At 40.3% G+C, this 17,640-nt stretch overlaps 2 protein-coding genes across 7 annotated transcripts in view; one reads left to right on the forward strand and one right to left on the reverse strand.

Annotated features, from left to right (window-relative positions):
• The window catches only part of clip2 (CAP-GLY domain containing linker protein 2), a 44,776-nt gene extending 42,792 nt beyond the window's left edge, over window positions 1-1,984 (reverse strand). For 2 of the 5 annotated variants that reach the window (XM_039778614.1, XM_039778613.1), the window contains exon 1: window positions 1,068-1,982. The gene's annotated coding sequence lies outside the window, so the exon portion shown is untranslated. Of the gene's footprint in view, window positions 1-1,067 lie in introns of all 5 variants that reach the window. The other 3 variants (XM_039778617.1, XM_039778616.1, XM_039778615.1) reach the window with 2 other exon arrangements.
• A 5,855-nt stretch (window positions 1,985-7,839) lies between these two features.
• cldn2 (claudin 2) lies at window positions 7,840-12,942 on the forward strand. Of its 2 annotated transcripts, none has more exons than XM_039778473.1 (3): window positions 7,840-8,068; window positions 9,027-9,722; window positions 11,227-12,942. In XM_039778473.1, exon 3 carries the CDS (start codon window positions 11,235-11,237, stop codon window positions 12,054-12,056), a length of 822 nt encoding a protein of 273 aa, XP_039634407.1. In that variant the 5' UTR covers window positions 7,840-8,068; window positions 9,027-9,722; window positions 11,227-11,234; the 3' UTR covers window positions 12,057-12,942. The 2 variants fall into 2 exon arrangements, with proteins under 2 accessions (XP_039634407.1, XP_039634408.1); XM_039778474.1 differs by having other exon boundaries at window positions 9,634-9,722.
• Window positions 12,943-17,640: the final 4,698 nt, after the last annotated feature.

A 17,640-nucleotide genomic window follows, 5' to 3' on the forward strand; every position in this document is an offset into this window, starting at 1 on the left:
TTTGTGTTGTTGGCTGCTCATTATGACAAACCTATGTATATGTAGAAATAAATGAGACGTAGGCACTAATCCCAAATTGTAATACCACTACTACACTGCTGCTGTAGTGCCCCTGAGCAAGGCAAGGAGCCCTCAGCTGGAGGACCTCCTTAATGAACAACCAAACACTGTAGTGGCACAGCGAAACACTTACAGCTCAAGAAGCTGACAGTTGAAAGCTGACATCTTTTAAGTTCAGTTGTTCTTTTGTTCCAGTTATATTTACCTCTGTCAATGTCTGTTTTTGACAATTTTTACATAAGTTTTATCCAGGTTATCTATTTAACACCTGGCAATCTAACAGTAACATTTAAAAGTAGCATTGTAGTATTTACAATAAGCCTGTTAGTATTGTGATAATCGTTACCTATGTCACAGTAAATTCAGCATTAATAATAACACCCCATCGCTTCATACATTTGTTCATGGTCAACTTATCAATTTAATAATATGCCTGATAGTTAATGTAGGCCGGTGCCCAAGTGCAGCATGGCCTACAAATCTTGGCCCAATGGCCATTAAGAAGATATAATGCTGTTATAGCTACAACAAACAACACATCTGGGTGAGGTTTTAAACTACACAGGGGGGAAAACAAGCAGACTCCAGGCATAGCTAGTTAAATCCTACATAGGCCTAATATTTACACTCGGCTCATCCAGATGATAAAAAAAGGCATTTTCATTGTAGAGCAATCAATCCAATAAACCTGTCGAGAATGATGGTTTTCCTGTAAGTGAAGTCAAAAATAAGGCCCTTGAGTGTCGACTGCTGGGATTTTCATATTCCATCCGAGGCTTTTCTTCATATGGGCCTGAATTAATTTTCCAATCGACACCTGATTTGAGGGAAAACAGGATGAAAGCGTTGGGATGATAATGCGCACCTCAACAAAATGTAACACAACGCCAGTTTGATCCATTGTTGTAGCTACTGCGGCAACGTGGTCCAGACTGCCCTTCACTTAAACCCCGAGTTCCTACCAGCAAAAATGACATTAAAGCACATCAATACAGGGAAATACTCACCTTTCTATGCGAAATTGGAGCGTCCGAAGGGGTGTCCGACAACCGGCCAACTTTCAATTTTCTTGCCAGAAGAGAGGGACTAGTGGTTGCCACTCCCTGGGATGCAAATATGGATGCTGAGCAGAAACTGAAAGGGAGAGTCAGCGTGGATCAGTGGATGATGGCAACAACTGCACGGTGTCAGCAATAGACCCGGTGATGGCTTAGCAGTTAGCCTGCCGGTTCATTTTTTCAGGAAGATAGCTGAAGCGGCTACCAAAGAGCGAAGATAATCGACATGTATACCGCTGTTTAAGTGTAGCCGAACACTGGCACACAGGTCCTGACGGTTCCCGAAAAGAAACGCAGCATCAGCAACACTCAAAATCAACTTTTCTCTTGTCTGGCTCTGATTAAACAAGCTAACAGTCTCAGTCTAGTCTCCCGGATAATCGGCTATTTTTTTCCGGCCCGTTCTCACTCTTGTCGGTGTTCCCACAGTGGTATGGATATGTTGGGTTAGCACAGCCTCCCTCTGACTCAACCCACCGGCTAGACTGAACAAAGGGGCTGGGAAGCAGAGCCTCCTGGGGGAAAGATGAGAGTAAACTACAGTCTAGCTCATCTCCGTGACGTTCTCCGTTTAAAAGGAAGGGGATTTAAACTGGCCCATCTTTATCGGTTCAATATACATGACTCAAAACGCATGACTCAATGTAATTTCCAATCATTGGTATTACGGTTGTTGTTCGGCATCAATACAATCTACAAAATAACGGTTTTCGCCATAATATACCACATTTATGACACGGCTCCCAGTGTTCTTTATCCGCCTTTGACAATGCATCTTCAAATGGAAAACATCTGTCGTGCCAGTAATTAAAGTCAACATTTTACACGAATGCAGTGCTGTTTGAAACACCTTGCGTATGCCGAACTGAAAACTGGTTACTAATGTTTCCTTATAAGGTCTTAATTCACAAAAAGTGCTCGTACATTCGTTAATAAGTAAGGAAACATCAAATAGCGAAACTTCTAATTCAAGTTTGGTGTAGGGTCCTCTTTGAGCTCGAGCACAGGCAAACTGACAGCTAACAGGCAGATTTGAGAAGATATCTGAAACATAATGAATGCATGGAAGAATGATAGAGCCAATTTAGCGGTTTACACTCAATGTCCACTGTCAACACGTGAATCCATTTAAACGCGTGGGCGATTCATTCTCATATTTCTCTGATGTGTCTGTGGTGGGTGGGGTCAAAACCTTAATATGGATGTATGGATCACATCGCCTTTTCCGGCTCATTTTAAAACGTTCGGATTGGTCAGTGGAATGAAAAAGTCCACACTGAGAAACACTGCGATTGGTCAGCTTGTCTTCTACTGGGAGTGCCACTACCCCAGTTTGACAGCTGTACCGCGAAATAGAGACCTAACTGCTTCACTGCACACACAGTGATCTAGTCCTTATTCTTCACTGTTTGATGTAAAAACGTGTTATTCTTGGGTTCTTTGCCTTACAATATTCTTTGCACATTTGTTCTAGCTTTGTAGCCTATGTTGATATTCATCTACTTATTTTAAGTAAAGGAACATTTCCAATTTTTTGAGAAATATGGATTTGGTTTCTTGCTGAGAGTTAGATAAAAGATAGCTAGCCTACTACTCTCTCACTGGCAGTTGAAAATGAAGCTTTAGCCAGCAGCCAGTTAGCTTAGCTTAGCTATGGTACAAACTTGAAACAGATGGATTTCTTCAAAAGAGACAAAATCCACCTAGCACATCTTAAGCTTATACATTGCCTATGTTGTTTATTTAACTCCTACGAAAACCAAAGTCTATGAAGTGTTAAAGGTGAACCCACAGATAATCAAACTATGCAGTTCCCCTCAGCTCTATGGAGGAATTAAACATTTTTCAGCTCATTTGGTTAAGTCTCACTTCTCTTATAAACCCTATTTCCAGCCACGGGAGGTTGCTATTTTCAGCAAAAAGAACTTAGCAACTATAACTGTATGCCTACATTCAGAGACACAATAACATGAATGCTAATGTTGCTCCATGTCTGCTAGGTATCTAGTAGGCCTACTAAACATATTTAATAGTGTACAGTGAAGTACATTGTACAGCTTGTACACTGCATTGTTGTGGTTATCAACAGAAACTTGGCACTTATTGCTGGTCATGCCCATAAAGTCAATTTGGCTGCCGGAGGAGGGAACACAGAGGCCTTCTAGCAATGTCCCACCACAACCTCATACATCCTCTCAGTTGGTGACAATATACATTATACCCCACTCTCAAATGTAGCAGGGATGACTACAGTTGCAATCTTGGTACTTAGAAACAATACACTTCTGGACAAATAAAAGAACAGATTTGTAGGAAGGTCAATGAGAGTGAAGGAGCTTGTAAACCAAATATATATAAATGTGTATGTAGGTTGTTACAAAATAACTCTCAAGCAGCTGTTAATTGTTGAAATGTTGCAGTTTTCTCTATTGGCCACTAGAGGTCTCTCCAGTTCTATATTAAGTCTACTGTGTGAGCCTTATCTATGGACAGGATTTCTGCACTAAACTACAGCAGAATGTGTGTTTTGGCACACCTGAAGTTAATGTGAGTAGTTAGACGAAATGGTTGTAGCTTGGAGTCCGCAGTGCACACCTGAAGCTAATGTGGATGATTAATCATGGGAAAAAATGAACCCATTTACAATACAAACCAACTAAGCCTTATACTTCCAGAAAACATTGTTTCCTCATTGCTTATCTACTGTTACACAACACAGCAGGCTTTAATGCTACACATTAAGTCTACAGTATGTGTTACATGTTTAAACATTTTAGTAAAGTGATTCAACAAATCTCAGATATTTTCATATTAAAGTTATAGTGCGTAGTTTTTGTCTCCCCCATGAGGAATTCTAAGTAATGACAACAAAACTGTCTGCACGTCCACATGATACAAGCCTGACGTGACCGCCCCCCTTCACACAGTTGCTAGTAGCCAAGGAGGTCACGGAGGATTATAAAAACATGATGGACTCTTCACTCGAGTTTCTGCCGCGGAAAGTCACTGGACGACACAATCTTCTGAACATAGCCACACTGAGAAATCCAGAGAGAGTTGTGTGGAGCTGATGGTCTTAATTAGCTTTGTTGCAACTCCTTTGGCAATGGCTAGAATGTAACGGACGTTCATTGTCAAACAGTTTTGCACTAAAGCTTTAATATATTTCCATTTTGCTGGCCGTATTTGCTGATTGTTGAATGTTTTCCCTGATAGTATGAAAACAACAAGATGTCCCTAGTTGTTAATTATTTTCTAACTTTTCAAATGACATCATCATCCAAAACAAAGTCACAGGATTAAGACTAACAAATAGCCCATATAAAAGAAATGTGAACTTACCTGGCTGCAATTCTTTCTGTTCAAATAATTTTATCCAGTGTGTGTGTGTGTGTGTGTGTGTGTGTGTGTGTGTGTGTGTGTGTGTGTGTGTGTGTTGGGATGTGTGACTCCAACATCAGAGGAGTCCTGTTGAAGTCACCAGCTATGAAGCGAAATTTGTTGTTTGTGTGTGAAAATATTTTTGACTCAGCAAGCTCTTTTTCCAAGTGGAGGAGATTTACACTGTAATATTACATGAAAATGAAATAAATTAGTAAATATCTCAGAATAAAAAACAGTTGTATACAATTGTATATTTCTGGGCCCTTTTAGTTTTGTCCTGTTCTTTATCCCTCAGATATCATCATATCATTTAAGTCAAGAAAGTGCCTTAACCCACCACCCAGCACTCTGCTTTATTGTGTTATGTATCTTTTTTCATGCACGTTATAGGTTTACAAAGTGAAAAAGCCCAAAGTCCACCCCAAAGGTATCCATACCATCTCATACTCTGCTTCTGACTGGGTAGTAGCATAGACAGTTAAATAAATGGACAATGTGACGCCGTAGATTTCTGTGGAGACCAGTGAAGTCTATTAGAAGCACTTTTCCGGTGATGGCTGAGCGTTACTGCGCAGTCTCCATCTGAGCTTGACGTAGATGTGACGTGAGCAAGCTGTCTAAAGTAAGTCTTCTGGTAGCTATGCCAAGAGAAATCTCAAACATTCCCAATCTTGCAGAGATGGAGAACGTAGGTATATGTAAGGAGATAACATAGGCACAGGCTAATTATTGCTAACTAAAATGCTAGTTAACATTATTAATTAAACCAAACAGCTAACGTATGTTGAAACTGCCTGCGAGCTTTTCCTGTACTGTACAGGTAATTCCTCTAACAAAAGAGTTTGTTTAGAAATAAACAATGGACAAATAGAGTCTTTAAATGCTTCAGATGTAAAGTTATTCAATGTCAAAGTGGCGCCAAAATTAAACCATGTAAAACTTTTCTGATATAACCTCTAAATACAATTATGAACCTGAAAATGAGCATAATATGAGCACTTTAACATCATCACATTCAAATCAAACTGTACATAAAGCATAAAACTGGCTCATTATCACCATCTAGTGACAGGAGCCATAAACTCATAAACTACATCCTCCTCAGAAAGCCTCAGAGCAGTTCAAATTGTTCATTGTTGTTGTTTTTCTTTCATATTCATCCCTCTTAAACTTGCTCACTCCTTTGCTTAAACATAATAAAACTCAGTTTTTACATAACTGTTCCTGGTGTTGGTCATTTTAATGTTTTCAGTTAATTTAAAGTATTACATGCTTTTCTTTGGTTTGAGGTTTTAAAGGGTCTTTAACCCCTCTCAAATGCCTACTACAACAGTAATAAAGGATTTTTTTTTACTTCCCAAAAAGTGAAAACATTGATGACTAATGTGTAACTTTGGGGCCCCCTGGTGGCCTGTTAGTAGTTAGTACAATAACCAAAAGTACGTGGATGCTCCTGCCCACATACGTTGGTGGAGTTTTGGTCTGAGGGTTGTTTTTCATGGTTTAGTCATGGGCTAGTACCTTTAGTTCTAATCATAGACTGTTAATGTGTGACGTCACCCATTGGTTTGTGGAGATCTGATATGAGTTGTCGAGTTTGCCGTTAGGGCCTACGGGCGCAGCCATCCTAGTTGCGGATGTGACGATTTTAGACGAGAGGGAGGAGTGAGGGAGGAGCCATAGACTGCTGCTTACACTCTACGTTACGTTACACACTTTCACTGGAAATCACATCATAGCCACGCCCTAAAACACCCCCTGCTTTATCACCAATTTTAAAATCAACGAGACTATAATTCCAAAAATGAACATCATTCTGTATTGCAGAAGAAAAAAATCAAGTGAGAAGTGGGTCTCTTTCTCATAGACTTCTACAGAAACTGACCTCCTTTTGCAACCGCACGTGTCCCCCCTTGCTGGAATTCAGATAGAATGCAGGTTTGCAGCACTTCATCGAACTGGATGCTTTGTCCATTAATATTAACAGTCTATGGTTCTAATGAAGGGGAATCCTATTATAAGTAAGATTATTTAAAGTATAAAAGTGTCTCAGTTCAAATAAATAGATTGTAGCACATAAAAAACAAAATACTGGACACTCAGTATGATATAATGATATAATGCTTAGGAAGGTAGACAGTAGGTCTTAAGCCTCTGTCACACCAACCCGATGGCCGACCGTCGGCAGAAAAGGCAGTCGGACTGATCAGTCGGCTCCCCGAGGTCAAAAAAGTGCCTCAGAACACACCGAAGCAACGCCGACTTGAGCGTACATTCTGCGCGTGCGTGAGATGTAATACGTCTCCATAAAAGCAGGCGGCACTAATCTGTATTGTCGCCCAAAAAATGAAAACCGGAAATGAAGAACGTGTCACGTGGGTCTGGCTTCTCCTGAATTTCAAAGCCAGACCATAATGGCGGCTCGTTTGGAATACGATCTCGTATTTTACGAAAATAGTTCACCGAAACGTGTTTCTGAAAACATTTTAAGCGAGAAATAGGCCATGCAGTTGCTGAATCTGTCTGTTTTTTTTGATCGACAAAGGTCAGTTTGAAAGATTTTCGTCAGATTTTGAGAGGCGTTCGTCACTTCTTCAAATAATGAAGAAGACATTTTTTGTTAACAATGATTACAACACTACAATTCTTCAGAATATATGTACACTGCTGTGACTGGTCAGTTTTTTTTAAGAAGACATGAACATCATTAATAAATCAGAAATCATGATAATTCAAACACCTTAATTGATGCATTCATTAACAAATTGATCCTGCATGATATACTATTCATTCTTGTACATTACTGATAGTTCACGAAGTACTACATGAATGAATTCATGTTTTTTCATGGATGAATTCATAATAATTCATGTACCATTAGTAAAAAAAAATCCCGAAAATCCCTGCAGCTAGGTTCCAGAATCTTGTAGTAAGCCTTTCCAGAAGAGTTGAGGCTGTTAAAGCAGCAGATCAATGCCCATGGCTTTGGAATGCCATTTTTAACAATGAAATAGGGGTGTAATGTTCAGATGTTTACATATTTCCGGCCATATCGTGCATGTTTTAGACTACTTTACAAAGTTACCCCACAAACGTGTGTCTGATTGAATGGTTGTGATGTTAAATTAGCATTACGCACCATTATATTCAATGTTCCGCTCATCCATCCACAGTAACTGACCACCAGCCAGTCACAACAATATGACAAATGGTCACAGGCTGACCTGAGCTGCCTCATTAGTATGCAGTGTGTCCAGATAATGCCCCTCTGTGATTTATAATAATGGCTCAGTGTTTCTGAGTGTGTGGACATTGCCCTCTCATTCTGCTTCGTAGGGGAAGTGACCGGATTACGCGTTAATCCCATTGTGATGCTGCCGCAATGTGAGGGCCGGTTGGAGGGATTAGAAACTAAAGGCTCGAGCTTCAGGACGGGATCAGCAGCAAACTGGGTGACTGTAGCTACTAACATTGATAAAGACACTAATGGCACATGTAAACAGTTTAGATGACACAGCCACTGACCGAACAAGTAAAGGGCATATTCATGAAGATACACTGGCATGGTATGTATTATTTATTGTTCTGCATTGCTGTTTTTGTAGATCTCAGTATCAGCAGTCAAATGGACAACCCAGCAAACAGTTGATGGATGATGACGTAAAGCAGGCGGCCAAGTTTGGTGTCAGCTTAAATGAGCAGTAAATTCACAATATGTTACGGCAGGTTTTTGTATGGAGTCTGGAAAGTGCCATCAAAAATAATTGTAGACACGTATGGTGTTTAATTAGAATCAATTATGGTAAAAAAAAAACTGATTAATTTAAAATACACTGATTATATCAAAAGAAATCAGTTTGTAATTCCTGCTGAATATTGCCAGAAATGCCAAAAATGTATTGTTGAGTCATTGGAAATGAATAAAAAAAAACTCCAATGGTTAGGGTTCACTCTATTATTGGAAATAGAACAACAATGAGTGGATGGACAGATGAATATGGACTGATCAATGAACAAAGTCATGAATTCACTGACAGAGCGAACAAAGGAATAAGAGAGAAGGAAGCAATATAGGAAGGAAGGAAGAAGCAATAAAGGGAACATCAAATGAAAATAAAAGTATGGCCCAGACTAACACATTGTTTATGTTTAGCCTTTCTTCACCATCACGTGTCACACAGAGGGAAACGTCTCTTTTGAGAACCCCCCCAAAAGATGCAAAATAAAACAAAAAAAACAAATGAATTATTTCAAAAGCGTTATGATCACTCCTCATTTTTCTTGCTTTAGGCTAGTTTATTCCATAGCTGATTTTAATTAAAAATACAAAAAAAATTCACAAGCAATTTTGGGGATTACACTGAACAGAGGCTCTTTCCCTGTAACATGAAAGGATAACTTTTTTTTATTTTTTTTTTAGCTCTTTTCATTAAAGTAATGTGACACTTAAATCTTTTGCTGAATTAAACATTTTCACCCAACTACACAGAGAACTAATATCCTGAAATATTCATACTCTTACAGGGGTCTGCTGAACATTTAATGTTTGGAGCGAGCTGCTGCCAATAGTGCACCACCGGTTTTGACCGATGAGAGAATGATTAACCTGGCTGGCAATGATGATGCATGTGTGTGTGTGTGTGTGTGTGTCACTGTCAGGGTGTGTATACATGACAGTAGGTGAAGGTCTGGATGAGGGACAGAGATCACAGACTTTAACAAAGACAGCAGAGCATCTGACCGAGACGAGAGACAGTGACAGAGCGACAATGTGCAGGAGTGCAGACAGTAACTGTGCCTAATTGTCCTGAATTATTGGTGTTTTAAGTGGAAAGTGTTTCGCAACAGGCAGTATATCGAACTCAAAGGATTATATTTCATCTTCAAGAGCCCAACAAGTGTCTTTTGGCTCCCTTGGTCCAATGCAGCCAGCGGAGTAAGTGCTTATTAAAAGTACAGCAGCGGCACAATAGCTGCGACTATGTCAAGGTCTGAGGAAGCAGTCAGAGTCTGATACAGCAAGTAGAAGCAGGAGTAGGTTCAACAGAAAATACCAGAGGTGAATACAATCTGTACCAGGCTGCGGGCTCCACTGTGTCTTCATCCTCTACCTCCTCATCTTCTGCTCCAGCTGCAACTTTAGCTCCTGCAGCAAACCAACATAATCAAATCCTCAACTAGTCCAGCGTCTGGCTCTTCCACAATCTGCAGCAGTCTCAGGTAATGCATGGAAGTGGACTGCGTGTTTGTGTGTGTGGTACATATTACTGTATTTTAAGGTGGCGAGATGTTTTGACTGTATACAAGGGTTTTACATGTGAATGAATACCGTTACACCATTAGAAATATGGATGTATTAGTCAGCATTTAAATGATGTCTGGCAATCAGCACTCAAGTTTGCAAATCAACAGGAGACTACTTGCGGAGTTTCAAAAGAGCCAAATCATCGGCTGCAGCTAAACTGGTCAAAAACAATGCATAATTTGGAGAACTATCTGAAAAAATATTGTAATCTGATTGTAATAACACAACCTGCACCAAATAAAAACTAATTTAAGGTAACCAATAAGTGATATGACAAACATAATACAGTATCTATACTGTACATAAATGCTGTTAACTAACATTTGTCATAAGGTGTTGATGCTATGTTTTTTTGTTTCATTAGTGTGTCCACCCTATCTTCTTTATAAGTAGTATGTGGTTTGACTTGAAACGTGTTAGTCGTATCACTGTTTGTCGGGGGTGTTTTAGCTTAATGTCAACTCGGTCTGTGCCAGCTGGCTGGACATCGCCACATAGAACGAGACAGTTTCCCAGACACAGGTAATGCCACCTTAATGTTGTTATCTTACAGACTGTAATTACGAGCAGTCAAGTAAAGACCTCTTACGTCAGCCTCCCAGTTGTAAATAGTAATTTTGAGTGAGAGATAATAAAAAATTCTGACAGCTGCAATATCGCTCTCTTGGTGAAAATACTTACAGAAATATTAACAAAGCAGTGGCAAAATGGCTGAAGAACACCTTTGCTGGCAGTTAGACCTCAATACAATTGTATATCAACACTAATACAGTCTTAAAAAGGAGCTACAGTACCTGTTATACTGTGTGTATGTGATTTCACATGTTGACAAACTGCTAGTTATAGGTAAAATGTACTAAAAGTAATGTCACTGTGTGCTAATAACGATATTGGTTTGTTTAACCAATAAAGATAATTGACCTAAAGATCCCCTCCACTCAAAATGTGTTTCTGTTATGTTTATGCCCCCTAAAATGGCCGACCCTTACAATACTGACTTCTGAATCTGAGATTCGAATTGCGGCAGCTAGATTTGTTACGTCACAGATTCAAAGGAGAGAGAGGAGAGCGAGGCCAGATATATAATTTATCAGTAAGGGCAATAAGGGAGAAAGAGTAGATGTGCTTCCAGAAGAAAGAGTATTTTACATACTTAAAAACATGTCTGGAGTGGGAGAAGTTGTGTGAAGGAATGTTTTTCTGTTCTGCAGACAGTGGGTGAATGCAGCATGAACTCCAGTATGGAGGACCATACCATATTATCAAAATGGAATGAATCAATGATCTCATGAATGGAATGGCTGAAATCATTGAGAATATAAAAGAGGAAAATGTTCGTCAGCAAGCTAACTACTGTAGTTTCTGGGTCCGTTTATTCATCTCTTCTCTGTGTTTGCTTTTGGGTCTCCTCCGTCACAGCTGTTGCCATGGCGTCAGCAGCTCTGGAGCTGATGGGCTTCTTCCTGGGCCTGCTGGGGATGCTGGGCACCATGGTTGCCACAGTGCTACCGTACTGGCAGATTTCCGCCCACATCGGCTCCAACATTGTCACGGCCGTGGCCAACATGAGGGGCCTGTGGATGGAGTGCGTCTACCAGAGCACAGGGGCCTTTCAGTGCGAGACCTACAACTCCATGCTGTCCCTGCCCTCCAACCTGCAGGCCTCTCGCGCCCTCATGGTCATCTCCATCGTTCTATCTATACTCGCCATTGCCATGGCGGCCCTGGGGATGCAGTGCACTCTCTGTTTGGAGGGCGCAGGTGCAGTTAAGAGTCGTGTGGCAGGCGCCAGCGGGGGCTTATTCCTTGCTTCAGGCTTCCTTTCACTCATTCCGGTGGCATGGACCACACACGAGGTGGTCCAGACCTTCTACCAACCCAACTTGCATTCCAGTATGAAGTTTGAACTGGGGGAGTGTCTGTTTATTGGTCTGGCCTCTGCGCTTATCTCCATGCTGGGAGGGGGGATGCTGTCTGTGTCATGCTGTGAGGAGCAGGATGGCGGCCGTGGGAGAAGGCACGGCGGAGGGTATCCATATCCGGTGGGAGGCGGCATGCCTGGCACAGGGGTACGGACAACCTCACAGACCTACCACAACCCCAGCCTGCAGGTGGGCGGCATCAACGCAGCCAGCAGGGGGCAGACGCTGCTCCGCGGTAACAGTCACAGCTCCGAGTCGAGTGCACATGGAATCCAGGGAGCCAAGAAGCCCACTGCAGCAGGATATGACATCACAGGATACGTCTGAGGTTACTGTAACTCCATCACACCGTTAAATACGGTCCCCTGACAACTTACTTTCAATTACATGTATTTATGTAATGTATTTAATCGAATGTTTTCACTATATATGCTTGACGGAGCAAGAGGACAATTGAAATACAAACGAGTCAACTGTATCACAAGAATCTTGCTTGTTCAAAAGTTAGTTGGCAACACATTTGAGTCTTCACTGCCTCAACTGCCGCAACAGTAAACACAAGTGAGAGTCCTTCCGCTCATATTATTCCCATTTTAAAATGCTTTTTATGAAAACATCGGTGCCTAATGGTTTGGGGCCCATTGACGAATTGTATTGGAGGGACACAGTTCTACACTTTTACATATCACAAATACATTTCCAAAGGTCCCTGTTACATTGCAGAAATTTGCTATATACATAAACCTGTTCTTTCTATATATAGAGCCAACAAATGCATTGATTGTTTGTGTGAAATAAAAAGGCAAATGTACTTTGTAAAATTGAATGGGTTATGGAAAAATACATACATTGATTTGGTCTCTTGGACTGTTTGAACATGTAAGTAATATCCAGGGAACATTTTGACTTTCACTTGATTTTTGGTGACTTTATTATTTGGACAGTTCAATGTTGAGAACTATTTGCTGCATGTGTTTAAATATTCACCCCTGTTTTTAATGTAACACCTGAACCCAACCCTGATATTTATATACACTTCTCACAGTACTGTATCATCTAAAGCTCAAACATGTTATTGACACATTACAGTCCATTCATTGTTAATTAGTTACAGGACACTGGAAGTGTTACTAAATCAAAATGTAATTGTCTTGTTAAGTACAATTCAGAAAGAAATTTCCATATTAATAAATATTGTGCCTTATTATCACTATTATAGTGTAAAAATGTCATGTGTATTTGGTCTGACATTCAGTTTGGTATTTGCAGGCTGAAATAAGAAAAATGGGTAACACTTTACTTGAAGGTATAAGAGTGACATGACACTGTCATGAACTCATGACACTGTCATGACATAGTCATAACACATGAACCCTAACCCTAACCCTAACCCTAACCCTAACCCTAACCCTAACCCTAACCCTAACCCTAACTTTAACCCTAACCCTAACCCTAACTTGTCATTACAAAAACCGAATGACACTTACTAAAAGAAGTGTTATGTCATAAACGTTTATGACTTGTTTATAATGTTTATGACATATTCATGACGGTGTCATGTCACTCTTATGTAGATACCTTCAAGTAAAGTGTAACCGAAAAATGTTTGCTGGGTGTTGGCAGGATTTCCTCAGCGGGTGGGGGCAGGCCTGCACTTGGCACATCTTGGAGGTATATTTATACATATTGTCAGTAGTGCGAAGATCACTTGTTTTGCCTCCTGAGTGATGCACAATGTTTCACGACATGGATACGTTGGATAATTCTTTATATCCTTGTCTTTATATATATGTTTGAGGGACAAACAAGAGGAAGCCAGTCATGGTCTCTTAGTTTAATTTTCCCTCAGTTGATTGTTCAACCAGTCGGAGCTGGTTAATGTGGCTCGGGAAAGGGAAGTTTGGGGTCCCCTTCTGGAGCTGCTGCCCCCGCGACCCGACCCTGGATAAGTGGACGAAGATGGATAGGATGGATGGTTGATAGTTCATGATGGCTGATGTTTACAGAACATGAAACAACTTGTTTTCAACTGATTCAAACAAAGCACCACAAAACTTATTGTCATTTGTTGAATTTTTGCCCCCCCAAACACTATTTTATATACCGTATTGGTCCGAATAAAAGACGACCCTATAAGACACCCCCCCCACCCCCCTTTTTTCAAGACTAATTTTTGGAAAAGTACTTTGTAATAAAAACACATTGAATAAAACACGGTAGGCTGTTGTTTTTAACATCTTTTAAATAAAATATTATTCAATATTTCCAAGGCCTTCAGCTGAATGACTGCTCTGGTAATGGACATCCAATCATTACGTTTTTTTCTGTCACGTAATCACACACTCTCCTGTCAATCTCTTAGAAGCGGTCGCTTTGAGGACCACGGTAACATTTTTTCTGGCTGTTTGCATTTTTAGAAGGTGTAACATCTCCATGACAACGCCCCGTCGTACATCCGTTCTTCTTCCGACTTCCAGGCTTTCTGTAGCTGGATGTATCATTTGTTGGGTCTAAATATGAATGTGGAAAACGTTAGTGATAGTGAGATACTAGCTACAGTTACACTTCTAGTGATGAATCGGCAAAAACACGTTTTATTTCTCTGAGTCACGGCCAGTAGTGATTTTAGACCCTTTTTACGGGGGCTCAAACCCCCCTAAATTTCATCTCAGCCCCCGTAAAAATTATAATAAAAAAAAAACTAGTGCTGTCAGTTAAACGTGTTATTAACGGCGTTAACGCAAACCCATTTTAACGGCGTCAATTTTTTTATCGCGAGATTAATGTTCTTTTTGGCCTAGCAAACTTTGTTGTTTTTTTTCACATTCTGTTGCAACAACTAGTAACGTTAGAAAAACTACAACACCACACTGGCTCTAGCTAGACCGGAAACAAAACAACAGGCACGCCGCACACACTTGTTTGGGCTTGCGAGCCGGCCAAAGAGTAGTAGGCTAACGTTACGTTTTGAGTGGATGGCGAGCGCAAGACGCCGAAATGGATGCCAATAAGATTCTGAATGGAAAGTTTACTTTTAAAAAGTTGCCAAATGGTTCCATTGACAAAGTGATCTGTGTGTTTTGTCGTTGTGAACTGAGCTATCATCGCAGCACGTCCAGTCTGAAATACCACTTGATGGCCGAGCACACAGCTGATACCAATTCTCTGCCCCCTCGTCAAAGCCAGGCGACAAAAGCACAAAGCAAGCCGATCCACTTTTCCATGTTGATAAGAGCATTAAAATGAGAAAAAAATAATGTGGCAAAAAGAAATCAAGGGACATTTAGAATAGATACAAATGTGCAATTAATTGCGATTAATTGCGAGTTAACTATGACATTAATGCGATTAAATATTTGAATCGTTTGACAGCACTATAAAAAACAAATTATATGAGCAAGGCACTGTATCCCTGTCACATTCTCATTAGGGGCTGAGCCCCCCCTAAAGGTCTGATCTTAGAATCGCCCTGTCACGACTTTGTTCTAACGCTGCTGGGCCTCTCTCTCTTCAGTCACTCTCTATCTCTCTCCACCATATAACGTTACCGTGCTTTCGGGCGCTCATTGAGGCTCCGTCTAAAACTCTTCTTTTTCGACTAGCTGTTTGTAACATTAAAATAAAATGGATTATAGATAATTTTATTTCTATAGTTTATAGCTGACTTCTCTATTGGCTGTTGAAACAGGGGACGTCCCTTAGGTTCTGCGACTTGAACAGCTGAAAGTCTAGACCTCGATTATTTAAGACGACCCCACTTTCTTTTAGATTTTTTTCTAGGAAAAAAAAACCCTGTCTTATATTCGGACCAATACGGTATAATATAGACAGCTGCATTAAAAAGAGAGCCCCATAATTAAGAATAGAACAGAAAAATCTAGGTGTGTTTCTGCACCACTTGCAGGTTTTGAGTTTGTTGAGCATTCACACAAAAAAGTGACAAGATGTGTTTTTAGCGTGATAATCGATAGGGACTAATTGTCTCAAAATGCAATATAGAAAGGCAACAGAAAAGCTGCTCACAAACAGTTACATAAATTGCAGATGTTGGTGAGATAGCTACAGGAACATCAGACATGTAGGTTTGTATTATATAAAAGCATTGCTCTTAGTATCTTGAAAACACAACTTTAAAATATGTACATACAATAACTGGCACATGAAGGCTCTTTTATAGAGCAGCTGGTAATAATTAAAGAGTGTTGTTGTTAGAGGTGAGATTCTGCTAGTGTTTTTACAATCTAGAATGGGGAAAAGGTCACAGCCCTGAACTGAAGGCAAACAGAAGATCGACACAAACAAACCAAAACAAACATAGCCACTAGTTTAGTCCGATCGATACGCAGCTCCTGTTTGACTCACCGGTGGACCGTGAGACCAAATCCTCATGTTTACTGGTTCAGCTTACAGTACAGTCACAAAACCGTGTAACACATTTGAGATTGGTGGCTTGAAAGGCTGCTGATGATTTCTATTTCAACTAGCTATCTGTGGCACAGGTTCCACTTGAAATAGTGCAGGTCTTGGGTCTGTGCTAACCTTTTATTGGTTCTGAGAGGACTTGCCAACAATCTATTAAATGAGCGGTAGATTATGCATTGTCTTAAGGCTCCATCATATCAGAGTTCAGCGTTGAAGTTTGTATGTGCATTGCTGTCACAGAAAAACAACAACAAATGAGAGTAAGGTTAATTTTCTTTCATACAGAAATGGAGGTTTTGAATGTAGGGTACCAGTTAACTCCAAGTTTAATTTCATTGTGTGATTTTCCCAACTGCAAATGCATTGCAAAAATGCAATGCAGTCTGTGTGAATTTATGATAAATTAGAGGCACTGCATCTGTTTAATTGCTGTTGGGCCTCTTGAAGTCTGCGTATATACAGTGTTCTTCTCAGTGAACAAGCCTACTGTGGGGTGATAGGTAAGGGTGAAGTTCTTTAGACCAGTGAAGACCTCAATTCAAACACAAAATCCTGCAGACCACGATCCCTGGTGGTCAAACCCAAAGGGCAACTGGAATCCTGCCAGGAACTGAACTGGTTCAACCAACACACACACACACACACACACACACACACACACACACACACACACACACACACACACACACACACACACACACACACACACACACACACACACACACACACACATTTGACCGAGAGAACGTTAGAGATAAGTGGACTGGACACACACACACACACACACGCACACGCACACGCACACGCACACGTATGAGAGGCCGTATAGGAGGTAATTCATACTTCTGTCTTACACACACTATCATAATCTTGCATATACACCACTATACTCATACACACACACTATTATAATCCTTTTACATGTATGTATGAGAGGGTATAGTTGTGTATGTGAGAGAGTATAGTAGTGTATGTGAGAGAGTATAGTAGTATGTGTGAGAGAGTATAGTGGTGTATGTGAGAGAGTATAGTAGTATATGTGAGAGAGTATAGTAGTATATGTGAGAGAGTATAGTAGTGTATGTGAGAGAGTATAGTAGTGTATGTGAGAGAGTATAGTAGTGTATGTGAGAGAGTATAGTAGTGTATGTGAGAGAGTATAGTAGTATATGTGAGAGAGTATAGTAGTATGTGTGAGAGAGTATAGTAGTATATGTGAGAGAGTATAGTAGTGTATGTGAGAGAGTATAGTAGTGTATGTGAGAGAGTATAGTAGTATGTGTGAGAGAGTATAGTAGTATATGTGAGAGAGTATAGTAGTATATGTGAGAGAGTATAGTGGTGTATGTGAGAGAGTATAGTAGTGTGTGTGAGAGAGTATAGTTGAAAAGGAAGTTGGTTTGATCAATCAGGAAGACAGCTTAAATTCTCACTTCCTCATTGGCTAAAGGGGCCATTTTAAATTATCATTATCTGGTGGGCTTGCTGC

Source organism: Perca fluviatilis, chromosome 16 (genome assembly GCF_010015445.1).
Source record: "Perca fluviatilis chromosome 16, GENO_Pfluv_1.0, whole genome shotgun sequence".
In the NCBI taxonomy this organism is placed as follows: Eukaryota; Metazoa; Chordata; class Actinopteri; order Perciformes; family Percidae; genus Perca; species Perca fluviatilis.

Coding starts and splice junctions, on each gene's coding strand:
- cldn2 (XM_039778473.1), top strand. CDS start 11,235: ATGGCGTCAGCAGCTCTGGAGCTGATGGGCTTCTTCCTGGGCCTGCTG.